General features: G+C 43.7%; 1 protein-coding gene across 2 annotated transcripts in view; it reads left to right on the top strand.

Moving 5' to 3' along the window:
* Fam13c (family with sequence similarity 13 member C) overlaps window positions 1-14071 on the top strand; it is a 98385-nt gene that overhangs the window by 70577 nt on the left and 13737 nt on the right. For both annotated transcript variants that reach the window (XM_027395108.2, XM_027395107.2), the window contains exons 7-9: window positions 7870-8080; window positions 9342-9480; window positions 13153-13234. In XM_027395108.2, the coding sequence (XP_027250909.1) occupies window positions 7870-8080; window positions 9342-9480; window positions 13153-13234 (432 nt within the window). The remainder of the gene's footprint in view (window positions 1-7869; window positions 8081-9341; window positions 9481-13152; window positions 13235-14071) is intronic.

Here is a 14071-nt window from a genome sequence, read left to right as displayed (position 1 = left end):
GAGGCCAGAAGTGGTGTTGGGTTCTCTGGAACCTGGAGTAACATAGTTTGTGAGTTACATAGCTTGTGAGCTACCATGCTGGTGTTGGGAACTGAACTTGGGTCCTTTGTAAGAGCAGTGAGTGCTCTCAACCCCTGAACCATCTCCCGGGGCCCTTTCTAGAGCCTTTTGATCTCTCAGAATGTACCACCAGCTCAGAATGAAAAAAAAAAAATGAAAAAAGCTACTGCTGTGAAAAATATCACTGTTTTTGTCTTCAGTTGATTTTTCAGCTGGACTCTATTTCATATTGCCTCTGTTGGGCACATTTGGCAATACTGGGGATGGTTTTGCTAGCCATAACTGGTGTGGGTGGGTGTACTCCTGGCTGCAGGCCAGGCATTCCTGCTACACATTCTGTGATGTCCTCCCTGACAGAAAACTGCCAGTTCCCCAATGTCAATAACGCTTAGGTTTGGAAGTGTGCCATAAAGCATTTGGGTGAAAGACACCAACAAAAATTACCCATGGTCTCTTTGCTTGCTTCGAATGGTTGAATGGATTTATCTACCTTATCCCCCCCCCCAATAACCAGGTGAGACGGGTTTCTTCATGAGCCCCAGATTAGAGAGGGGAAAATAACTGGAGAGTAGGGGCAACTTGCTGAAGGTGCCACAGGTCGTGGTGGCAGGGATTGGGAACAAAGGAGACAGCTCTGCCTGGGGGCTTCTTCAGTTCTCCTCCACCAGCTTTTGACGTCCAGCTCAACTAAGTCCTCATATTTCAGATGTTCCACCTTCTGAAATTAAGTTGGTAGACTGCGTGCACTTCCTATACCTGCTTTGTTTTTGAAGTGACTATTTAAATCTGTTCCTAGGTTGAAGCTTCAAGACCCCAATCTGTGGCTAATTTGTTTTAGCTCACTATCCCCACGGTGGTTTTATCTTCTCTGATCAGAACTGCCTGCAAGCCCTTGTGGCTTCTTCTAGTGTGCTGCTTGATTCCTGCTGGATTTAATTAGAATTTTATTCACAAATATGGGCAGGGGTAGTTTAATTTTTACCAAATGCTATCATTTATGGGTGTGGGACAGGGCTAAATAAACAGGGACCCCTTTCCTCAATTCTCATAACACCACAGAAATCTACAACGGTACCAGTTTAAAAGAGAAATGAATTACTGTCTTTAAACTATGGGCATAACCTGTTTATTTTAACAAAAGTATGATGCCTTTAGGATTGTTTCCCAAGCCATTCCTGCTGATGTTAGTCACTTTCTCAGCTTCTCTGTTGTATCTGTGTATTCTGAAGAACGTAAAGTCTGTTGCCCATCAAGCTAATAAGGCAGTGCTTATTGCATGTTGAGAGCAGATGGGTCTGTTCCCTCTAGCTCTATCCCCCACTGGTTCACACTGCAAGTCGTCTGCCATTGTGGTGCCTCCCAGTGTTTGAGACCTTGACCTGAGGCTATCTGGTGTTTCACTCATTAAAAATGATCTATAGCTGTGGCTGGAGAGATAGTTCAGCACTTAAGATCACTGGCTGCTCTTGCACAGGACCCTGGTTCAATTCCCAGCACCCACATGGCGGCTCATAACTGCCTGTAACTCCAGTTGTAGGGGGTCCCACACCCTTTTCTGGCCTCACTGGGTACCAGGCACCCAGCAGATAAGATAGCCATAACATGTCTTTTTAAAAAAATACAGCATCTACAAACTCACACTTAACAGTTCTGTACTTCTTAGATGCCGTTTTAGAAATGTAAAATAAGATTAATCTAGGATCTGTTTGCAAGCATTGGTACTGACATGTCTGTCAAAAAGATATTAATTCAACTTTGCCCTTTGCTACATATGTCTAGAGATTTTGTGTTCATTACAGAACACCACTGAGTTATTTGGTTTTATTTTTAAATGACCTTGGAATGAAAATTAGACCGTAGTCTTCCTGAAAGGCCAGATGTGTTATATTATTTGTTGTTCAGCTTTGTTCTGAAATAATAGTTCCTTAAACATCTCCATGAGCTGGGTTGGTGACCTTGTACAGGCTACTTAATCTTCCATCATGCCTCAGTTTCCTTTTCTTTAAAATCGTAGAAAGGACACTTTTCTTAGTTTTGTTGTGAAATGACAAAGAATAATCTGTGTGAAACACTCCACATATCAATCATGGTAAATATTCAAGAAATGTTAGCTATTGTTATTTTAACTTTTAATTTAAATTATTTGTGTGTGCGTGTGCGTGTGCGTGTACGTGTACGTGTATGTATACATACATGTCTTTTTGAACTTGTGAAGGTCAGAGGGCAACCTTTCAGGTCTATCTTTCAATGTGCTTCCTGGGGACTCGATTCGGGTTTTAAGACTTGGCAACTCGCTGTCGTTATTCAGCAGGTGGGCATTCTTACCCAATTCAGAATTTACTTTCCCTTCGTTCCACCTCGTGATGATTACATTTGCCTTTAGATACCGACTGTCTCATAATTTCTATGAGCAACATTCACAGTTCATTTCGAAGGTCCCCTCCAGAGTCTTGACTGTGATTGGCATTATATTACTTTCCTTAAGCAGAGCCCATCTATAGCAGCAATAGTCTGAAGAGCAGATGGCTGAATAATCTCCACTGTTAAAGTTGACACTACATTTGTTGCAATACAACCTAGCCTGCACTCTGCCTGTGGCATGATCTGGCCCTCTGAGTTCTGCTCATTTTCTCTCCTGTGCTTTTATAATTATCCTCATCACGTTTAAAGGTGGCAGTGTTACCTTGACACTGCTTACCAAAGAAAGCGTTTCAAAAAACGTATAGATGGCCATGTCCTCCTCCTCTACAGCCACCTTTTAGAAAGGAAAAGAATGCGAGTCCTGTAACCCGAATTGTCAGGTGGTTATTTAAGCTGCTAGCCCAACCCATAATTCCTTTCTCTGCTCTGGAGCTCAGGCCACCTCGGCATGGTGATACCTTCCTATATCCTCATTGGTCTCTTAACTGAGTAAGTCCACCTGTTTCCTCAGCAGCCATTACATTGGGGTGACTCTAGGTTTACCCTGTTCTCTTTCTTGCCTCCCTTCTGACCTGTTAGCTCCTTCAGAATCTCAAATACTGAAGGCTTACAATGCACCCCAATGAAATCCACCAGGTGGTTTTGGTTGGTGTCCATTTTTTTTTTTTTTTTTTTTTTTTTTTGGTGCTGTGATAAAATGCTGAGCGGAAACCGCCTTGGGGAGAAAAAGTTTCACTTCACCTTAGGCTTTTACAATCCATCATCGGGGGAAGCTGGTGGGGGAACCTGGGAAATTGAAGCAGAGTCTTAGAAGGGCATTGCTCTCTGGATACTGTTCTCTGGCTTGATTCCCCTGCAGCACGTACAGCTGCTTGCCTTAGCCCAGCCTTACCTGCCTAGGGATGCTGGGCTGGGTCCTCCTCCATTAATTAGCAATGAATAGCTCACAGATGTAGCCATAGGTCCTTCTCCCCTAGGCAATACATCAACTAAAGTTCCCTCTTTCCAGGTGACTTTAGGTTGGTGTTGACAGATGAAGCTAACTGTGACAGTTGGGTTTGTTTCCACAGTCCTCCTTCTGTGTGTGTGACACTTCTGTACTCCCTTGCAGTCTGTTCTGAGACCACCAGGGCCAGACCTCTTAGGATGGAAAACTGCTAAGCTCATGGACGTACTTTAGGCTCATTTCACTTCCAAAACCAGCCAAGGCTGGTTTTTGGCCCTTGGACTGTATCTGAATGTTACCTATGAGCCCTCCACAATGGCAAACCCAAGAGTGAAATTAATGAGTCGGCAAGACTCCGGCTTATGGACTGTTCTGCCAGATCTGAGCGAGCCCTCTTAGGCTCTTGCAGAGATTTATTTAAAGTTTGAGTTGCTTTAAAAAAAATCCACATTAGGAAGATACATTTTTAAATCCGACTGACTCATTGCAATGTAACATCTGCTTCTGCCTGGGGTTGCAGCCAGATCAGAAGAAGTAGTCTCCTGGCCTCCATATACTGGAGGTAATTATTTCTCTGTTTTGTGTTCCCCACTGTGCCACTGTGAGTGGGCTGCCAGAGACACTTCAGCTTGTAGCAACAGAAATGTGTCATCTTCTACTTGAGGAACTGGTCAGAGCCCCCCCCCCCCCCCCCCGCCGCTCAGATGGGTCAGCCTAGCTCTACACCTGCCCTCCTGAATTGAAAACCAGCTTCACATGACTACTGGGCATAACTCAGAACAAGTGTTAGAACTTACTGAGTCACAAAAGCACTTGCTTGTCTTCTTCTTTGAAAATAAGCACTGACATGAGGTCCAAGGTGTTGAGTCATAAATTAATTGAAAGCTCTCTTAGTGTACCCCATAGATGCTCCTAGGAAGTTCTCAGAATAATATGTATTTTCCTTATTTTTATAATAGTTATTAAAATAGCAGTTCTCAAGGAGACCACATACCAGTTTCATATGCCTTATCCCAACGTCTCACCAAGGATGTGTGAACAAACTTGAGTTTCGTTTTGGAGATTTTTAACATTGAGCTCAGGGCCTCCTGCATGCTTGTGCAAGTGCCGGGCCCCCAAGCTCATCCCTAGCCCAACACTGGGAAGTTTCAGATGAATTTATTTTAATGTTGATTGGCTTAATAGGTGTCAGTAGCCAATCAGATTAACCACTTCTTTAACGTAATTCTCCCAATTAAGCCAAAAATTTAAAAACTAAGTTGCAATCATAACTAGACACATATAATATGAAAAACAGGTTTCATGGATATGCTAAAAGTTCATAAGGACATGGCTTTATTTAATGTCAACCTTTCTTAGCCTTGTGTGGAAGACATCATTGGTCTTCTCATTCAGTAGATGATAAAACAAGTTTTAAAATTTCTTATTTTGGGTCAGTGCATAAAGTTGCTTGCCACCAAGACTGGCTGCATGAGATTGGCCCCCAGGACATTATGGAAAGAAAGAACCAACTTTGTACAGTTGTACTCTGACTCTCACATGGCACACATGTGGATGAACACACACACACACACACACACACACACACACACACACACACACACACACACACACACACACACACACACACACACACACACGTGTTAAAAGCTTCATTGTAGTCTGTTTCTGTTAGCCAGTGAAAGACCTAGGATTCACACTAATAATTTCTGTTGAGTTGCACTTAGATTAGTGTCACACACACTCTAGAAGCAGTGGGACCAGGGGGGATGGAGCCCATAAATGAGGTGGGCTTAAGTCTTTTACAATAACCAACTTTATTCAGAGCCACAGACAGTTTATACTCTTGAGGGTTAAAGGGTCACATAAGTAAAGTTCTTATGAGTTCAAGCTGTGCACAACCATGAAGACAAGCCACACATGGCTTTTCCATAGAGGCATATAAAGGATAGTTTAATTGAATAATAGCAGCAGGCAATGATGAGTAATCTGAGGTAAACTCACTCCTGTCCGATACATCTGGGAGGAGCATGGAAACACATTCCAATAACAATTCCGTGTTTTGAAGAAACTGAGGTCACAAGAGTCTTGTCTGTTTTGTGGAGTGTTCTCATAAGCACTTAGAATTCCCACAGGACTTCATTCCTGGACTGCCCTGATAGGTTAAGATGTCTTCTGCTTCACTTTTTAGGAACCCCTGCCTCAAATTTTACATTAACTTAGGGTTTCTTTTTCTCAAGTTTTAATCGGCTACAGAGATTTTAGAAATTTTAAATTTTAAAAGAGTTTCTTTTATGGTTGCATGCATGAGCATTTATCATGAGGTCTGTCCTTTCAGCATTTGTAAGTGGGGTCCTTCATTGCTAGCTTGTTGAGCTGACCTCCTCTGTGTGTCTTTCCACAGCTCTGTATGTCTGATACAAGGAAAGGAGTCATGAAACTGGCGGGATCCCCCCACACAGTATATACCCTCACCAGATTCTTGGCTCCCAGCCCCTTCCTCTAAACCATAACATATGATGCCACGGGCCTGGGCAAGCTGCCCATGACTTTGGAAGAAACAGAGTATGTCCTCAGGATCCTTGAGAAGCCACCAAGTTCAAGGTGGCCACCCACTTCTCCCTGCGGGGTTGGAAGAGGCTTCCAGCTCTGTTCCCAGATGGCAGCTCTGGCTTTGAGTCTGCTTGGGCCTCCTTTGAGCAGAGAGCTCAATGAATCTGTCTACACAAGTGTACACACAAGTACACTTGCCAACTGATTTAATTAAACCTGTTCTCAATTCACATGGTTATGTTTAGACAAGTACTAAGGCTCTACCAAATTACCAGCAGCATTACCTCTTTAGAGGAACATAGCTTATATGATATATATGGAAATACATAATATAAATACCATATGTATAATTATACACACACACACACATATATACATATATATGAATATAAACATAATAAACATACCACACACACATATAAATGGGATTTATTAGGATGGTTTATATGCTGTGGTTCAGCTAATTCAACAATGGCTGTCTACCAATGGGATGTCCAAGAATCTGTTAGTTCTTTAGGCTACATGGCTGGATGTCTCAGCTGGTCCTTACTATACTTCAGAATCCCGAAGAAGTAAGCTCTAAGGCCAGTGAAGGAATGGATTTGCAAGTGACAGTGAGAGCAGGCAGGCAAAGAGAGTGAGCTTCCTTCTCCTGTGTCCTTTATATAGGTTGCCAGCAGAAGGGGTGGCCCAGATTTAGAAGTATGATTTCCTACCTCAAAAGATCTGGATTAAAGGTGTGTATTTCCACTTCTAAAGGTTGAATTAAAATAATCTGCTCTGTGTGTGTAGGCACACACCTTTAATTCCAGCACTTAAGAGGTAGAGGGAGGTGGATCTCTGAGCATGAGGCCAGCCTCAAGTGTCTTAGTGATCCTCTGTTGGCATGCGTACCTCTCATCTCCCCCTTAACACGGGGGAAGCTGACATCTGGACTGGCCCCGGTGGGAACTAAAGAGCTAATTTAGGGATGGGGAGAAGTTCACATAGAGAATCAGGGCCTAGAGCTGGCCCCCTGTCGGGAAGCATTGCAGCAGGCTTTGTTTTCATTTTTTGTTTTGTAAAATAGAGTGTTACATAATATTTTGGAAGCAGAACAGAGTCCTTCCTAATTCTCTGTACATCTCTGTACTTAGTAACCTCTGGTTTTTCTCTTACCCTTCATTCCTCCTCCTCTTCTTCCTCTTCTCGTTTTAAGATTGTGTGTGTGTGTGTGTGTGTGTGTGTGTGTGTATGTATGTAATGCCATGGCATTTGTGTGAGGGTCAGAGAACAGTTTGTTGGAGAGTTGGTTTTCTTCTTCAATCATGTGAATCCCAGTGATTGAACCCAGCCAGTTGAGGCTTGGTGTTTCCCCACTGATCCATCTCATTGGCCCAGGGGTGGTGCTGCTGTGTATTGAACTCTGTGGTTTCTACCGGGGACAGTCTGAGCATCAAGTATGTTGGTTAAGTCTTCATTTCAGAGACTGGCTCCTTATCCCTCTTCATCTGTTTCCTTCCTCTCTTTCTACTTTCTTCCCTCCACTCCTTTGCTGATCGTTAATTCTCCTTTTCCTCACCATCTATATCTTTTGCCCAAATTCTATCATATTCTCTCAGCTCCTTCCAGTGTACCCTCCGACTCATACAAATGATGAGAAATGAAATCTTTGGATAACCCATTCAGAAATAGCCTTCCAACACCTTTGTTGGTGGCTTTGTAATATTTTCTACTCAGCTTTTTGGGAGAACAAACATGGCAGGATTTTGAAAGCTTTTTATAGCTCCAGAAGGGATACATGGCAGAAACATGCCGTTACCATTGATGTTATGATCTTTATTTAGGAACGTGACCGCCTAAGGCCCTCTGTCACTTCAAAGTCTGGATCTCTCATCTTGTTTTCCCAGCCCCCATGCCAACTCATAAAGATGGGCAGAGTGACGCCGATGGTACACCAGAGGATCTCCAGTCTGCAGGCACCAGCAGGCTACTCTATCATATCACCGATGGTGATAATCCGTTGCTGTCACCACGATGCTCCATCTTTAGCCAAAGTCAGAGGTTCAACTTGGACCCCGAGTCGGCGCCATCTCCACCCAGCAGCCAGCAGTTTATGATGTGAGAAAGCCCACTTTGATGACCATCTTCATTTTATGTAGTTTTCCCAAAGACATTCCTAACACGGTGAAATTCGGCTCTGAAATAGGGCAGTTGTGCCCCTGGAATACAGCTGTGAATTTGTGTGATAAAGCAAGGTTCTCCCTCTCCGGTTGGGAATACCACCTCTGTACTGACCTGAGGTCTCAGGAAGAAATGGCCATGAGAATCAAAACATGTTTGGATGTTTTGGGTAGGATGAGAAGTGTGTGTCTGGGCAAACATCTAGAGTGTCCTTCTTAACCAGCTCAATGTGCTTCCCATGCCCAACAGTAGATGGAGTATAGATTAGAAAGTCCTCCCTTGAGCTCCTTGTTGGGGTCTAGAAAAGTGGTATCTGAAAATAACCATTGTCCCCTCCAAATTAAATGGGCAGTTAGATATAACAGAATCTATATAAGAGCTGGTGCCTGTACCCACCTAGCACTGGTCATTTATCTGTTTCTTCCTGTGTGTCAGATGTGACCCCCAACAGTGGGCATTTTAGTAGTGTCTCCTTGTGTGCCAGATGTGGGGTCTACACACACTCTGCAATGGTACTTTGCATTTGAGATTGTAGTAAGTTCTAGCAACTATGTGGTGTTAATTTTTAGCTTGCACAAATACTTTTGATGTGTAGTTAAAAGGGAGACTTCTTTGGCTAAAGTATACTCTTTTGATGTCCCCAGTTTTTCTTCAAATGTCTACTATTCTTGAGTTTATCCCAGCCTGGGTTCTATGGGATGAATCATTTATGATGAATCCGAGAGGCTTAATGAGTCATTATGGTTGCATGGAAATTGTGTACATGTGAGGCCCTCGAAATATTTTCTGGAGAGAGGGCCATTCCTTTTGACATATTTGAAAAGGTTTTTCTTATGTCAGGATAGTTAACCACAAATTTAAATCTTGCTTGAAAATGCCATTAGGTATGACTTATATAACCTGTTGAAGGGGGAACCTCAGTAGGGCTGTCTGAGTCCCAATGTGACCTTACTACATTTTGAGAAATGTATTTCTTGTGCTGATATTTTGACATTTGTGTATGAAAAGTCCCCAAAGATATTGGCTCACAATGCAATGCTGTGGTCAGAGGTCGCAAGGGATGAGTGGGAGCTCCTGGTAGACTACTCACATAAGGAACTGCCCTCTAGAATTCTCTCATCTCCTGGGTTCAAAGGTTAGAAATCAGTGTTCACTGAAGCCCCCTGCTGGAAATGTTCTTTGTCTGTAACCATGGCAGGCCACGAAGCTCTTCTCGATGTAGTGGTGGCGATGGCAAGGAGCCCCAGACCATCACACAGCTCACCAAGCACATCCAGAGCCTCAAGAGGAAGATTCGGAAGTTTGAAGAAAAATTTGAACAAGAAAAGAAATATCGGGTAGGTAACCCAGGGTTTAATGAAAGTGCAGATTGTGTCAGACAAGTGTGTGCATTTTCTTGGGTCTCCATCCTTTGGTTTTGGCTTCCCCTCCTTGCTGGAGGACAGCTCTGTACCCACTGTGACCCATATCCCCTGCTCCCATCATCATGAGCTAAGTTTAATGGTGAGCCTGTCTTGTTTTCACCCATAGACAGCTGATATACATCCTACTCACTACAACTCTTACTTTTAAACTGCCTCAGTCTTTCTGAGCATCCTTATCAACACTAGAATTTTCTAGATCAAAAGCTTGGAAACCTTTTGGGTGTTGAACTTGACCTGTGTCTTGATAAGGACTTACAGGCCTAACATGCAGAAATTCTAAATGCAGAGGGTAATGATTTGAGACACAGTTTTGTGTGTGTGTGTGTGTGTGTGTGTGTGTGTGTTTGTGTGTGTGTATGTGTATGTTTTGTTGGGTTTTGCCTTGAAAGAACATCCTGGTGGATGAGTGATCACTTCTCAAGTGGCACCTGCTCAGGCCACTCTTGAGAACAAACAGAACCTTCTTTTCCCAGTAGATACCAGAAGCTGGGGCGGCAGAGTTGTCAACGCAGTTTCATCCTTTCTCACACATGAAACCACAGAGCCCAGATAAGGGTCAGCTTGACCAATGCCGCTTATATTTGTTTTCTCTCTTGGTGACTATGCAGTAGAGAAAATTCAAATCCACAGAAAATTGCACAAAGATAGTGGGTCTCTGGCAGACAGCCCAAAGCAGCTTGTTATTAGAATAAAATAGAGCAGGGGGAAAAAAATCTCTCAGACATCTTGAAATATTTAAAGGCCCAATAAGCTCTCGGTACAGAGGCAATCAGAAGGTTCCTGTGAGAGTGTGAGATGTAATAAATTCTGGGGCAAAGTGGCCACTGGATGATATTCCCTGTTCCCTTCCTGTCCCGAGTGGCCTTGGCTTCACTGAGAGGGGGTTTTTAAGGAGTAGTGTTTAGTTTTATAGAAAGTGCAAACAGATGGACTTTCAAGACTGTCTAAGCGAGGATGCTTGCAGATTCTGCTCTTCATGTGGCATCCATGGGCTACTCTTTGTCCATGCAGAAGGATGTCTCCATTTTCTCTGTCTTTATCCTGTAGATAAGTAAACCCAAGCCTATTGAAGACTTCTAACTAGCTGTGTGCTATCCCTTGAGGCATGGAACAGTGAGCTAATGAAGAACAGGCTTGAGTGGTGGTGTCACAGGATTCTTTGTGTCCACCTTTGATAGCCCCAGTATTCTGGGAGGAACTGGTTTCATTGTTGATGTGCTGGAGTTTACCAGACCTCTCTCGCCATTCCTGTGGACACCGAAGAGTGACAAATGGGGGTTCTGTTTTGGAGCTTGTTCACACTTGTGAGCTGGCAGTTCCTGAGTCACCCTGTCGTGGATTTCAACACTACACAGACCCTCGGCAGCCCTGTGGCTCCAGACATGCTACTTCCTGTTCTGACTTGTGCAGCAGTAACTGAAGTTTGCAGACACTGTTGCCAATTAGGAATCCTTCTAAAATGCTTTATAAATACCAATTTTTGATTTGGTGTGAATCTACTACAGTAGTATCTGTAGTAATTTGTCTGACTGCTTCCTCTTAATCATCCCTAACAAAACCTATAGTAGTGAGTTTGGATGTCCGTTCACACACAGAGAGATCTGAAAAGCTACTGTGAATGTGTGGAAATGTCTATGATTTGGGAGCCATCTTCTACACAAGCTGAAGTTAACTTTAAGGAAGCTCCCCTAGGGGCAGAAAAATTAAAAAGAAAATGCATTGCTGCAACTGATTTCAGGCTTCCAGGTACTTCGTCATAAAATTTAATCCCCAATCCTCCTCCATCCCGGGTGTGATGAAAAACTTACTAGTCTGTATTTTGTATAGTCCTTAGGCTGTGTATGGGGTAGATCTGGTGAATTATCATTTACCTGCATAGATGTTTTTAGAATAGAAAATTCTCTGAGGGTTCCAAGAGACCAAATGTAAAACTTAAAGCCGTCAATATAGCTAGACAGCTAAGTCCAAAGTACTAGGCTACATATCGGGGTTCTAGTACAGGACTTCCTTCTGGAGACCCTAGGTGGGGATACACCAAGCCTTATTTTTCCTCTAGAGGAAAGGCTTGGACAATCTGTGTCACTGTCCATGGTTCTGACCGTCCAGGGATGGAAGGTATAGCTCCGCCCACTCCCATCTGTCCTCTTCTGAGGGGGAAAAAAATCCTTGTGATTTTCCTTCAGTCTTCCTTTCCACCTTGATTTTTAGATGTGGGTTTCTGTGTCACTCCACAAGTGACTGCGTCACTGCTTGTTCTCAGTGAACACAGCATTAGTGCAGGTCTAACCGTGTCCCAGAAGCACAGTTATCTTCTTTGACATTGAATGTGCTTCCCATCATCCCGTGTCTGTTCCTGAAGACTTGCTCATCTCATGTGGCTGAAATGGGTCTTCAAGGGCTGGCTGCTGACAGGGCAGGAACTTCTGCCTTTTACCACTGTGCAGGAGGCACCCTGAGCACCACAGCAGAATTTCCTATGTAGTCTCAGGTGGGAGTAACCATCTTCAGTGTGCTTTTAAGTTAGCAATGGTAGCTTTGACTGAAGAGCACTCATTGTGATCTGTGGCATGGATGGTAAGGATGTTAGGCCATCTTTATCTACTGATTTCTCTTTTCTTGGAAAAGTCTACATGTATGTCCTGAGAAGGAATTCAGAAGTGAATGATCTGACTGGCAGAGTCATTCGTCGTTGTCCCCCCCATGTGTGTTTGTCAGTGGAGACACATTCAGAATTCCTTTGAAGGCCTGGTGGAAATATTACTGTAACACTGTCTACTGCTATCGAGACCAAGCTAGTGACAGTAACTTTCACTGTCTGAACTACCACTTCTGTATTGCTCATCGTGCACCCAGAGCTGTTTATACTACTCTCTAGATATTGCTCCCTTGCAGGAAGTCTGTGAGGGAGATACTGTAATCCTCACATATTTAGTATGTGAGACAATAGGGCACAGAGGAGCTAAAGAATCTACCCAAGGTCACATGCATAATTAAGTTTCACTTTAATGCTAGCTCAGTGGGACTTGACTTCTAATTGTGCTTAGAAGCAGGACTGTCCCCTGATAGGCTGGCCTGCAGGACAATTAACACGTGCCAGAGACCATGGGGTCTGCTTTCTTGAGCTTTGAGGACATGACTGGTTCCCAGCCTTCCAGTTGGCAAGTGTTTCCCAGCAGGGCCCAGTCCAGTCCACATGCAAAGTAGGAAGCATCCATTTTTGTACTATCACCGTGTTCATCGCCATTGGTAGAGGAGATGGCCTGGAAGTGAGTTATGAGTGGTGGGTGGACAGTGGGATGCACTGGCACTGTTAGGATGGATGAGAATGTTGGGTGCTTTGGCATGCTTCAAAATAATGCCCATGGAGGAGAGAAAGTAGAGAACAATTTCATTCCCTGGAGCCCTGCCCCGACACCTCCCAGCTCAGTGTGTCTCTGAATTATCTGTGAGGTTCAGCTGCTTAACATTTTTGGTTTTATTTTCTCTTCTGTCTCTCCTTCTCTCTCTCCCTCCCTTCCCCCTCACTCCCCCCCCACTCCCCCACCACTTGCTACTCCCATTCACTCCCACTCCCCCCTCCTGTAGCCTTCACATGGGGACAAGACTTCGAATCCCGAGGTTCTGAAATGGATGAATGATTTGGCTAAAGGACGCAAACAGCTCAAAGGTGAGCGCCTCTTCTCTCAGAGAGTCACGGGTCATAATGGCATATTTTGCAGGGCAATTGCAAGCCATTTCCACCTGAGCCTTCTTAAGCTTTGGTTTCCTACTTGGACTGGTGCTCCATTTGAGTTAACACCCCTGGCTCCCCACATCATCCAGGCTCTCCTAATAAACCTCCTGCAAAAGAGAACAGGGACCTTCAGCCAATCTGTGGGGGTTCTAACCCCCCTGGCTACTGGATTGTGAGAAACAAAAGTCACCTAAGGAGTCATCTACTCCACAGATTCATTGCATATGTGAGCATGCTAAACCCGGAGGGAAAGTCTTGTGGCTTGGAGGTGTTGAGTCAGGCAGGTGACTTGCCTCCCTGGCCAGTCCAATTCTTCCTTTGTCCCTTGCTGGGATGGTGATGTATTATTAACACTAAGAGCAATCACTGTATACTCATAAAAGTCATTTTCTTTTTGTTTGTTCTGTAAGTCAGTATTTAGATATATGAGCATTGGTCCAAATGGAAAGGAATAATAACTTGATGGTATTAAACTGTAATGATGTAGCATGTTTATAAAAACATGCAGGTTGGCATGGTGACTCATGCCTGTAATTTCAGCATTTGGGAAGCTGAGGCAGAGGGATTGTTACAACTGGGCTACATAGTAAGTTGCAGGCAAGCATGGGTTACAGTTAGACACCAAATCAAACATCAACATAAACAAAACAGGAAGCCAGACCATAAAACTAAGTGAAAAAAGAGCTATATTACATAATTGAAGAATCAGTATAAAGGGTGTTATTTAAATGCAATTCCATGGTAGGTCCCAGGTGGGAATATTATTACTAT

This window comes from Cricetulus griseus (genome assembly GCF_003668045.3).
Source record: "Cricetulus griseus strain 17A/GY chromosome 1 unlocalized genomic scaffold, alternate assembly CriGri-PICRH-1.0 chr1_0, whole genome shotgun sequence".
Taxonomy (NCBI): Eukaryota; Metazoa; Chordata; class Mammalia; order Rodentia; family Cricetidae; genus Cricetulus; species Cricetulus griseus.
This window is presented reverse-complemented; position numbering and strand designations above follow the sequence as displayed.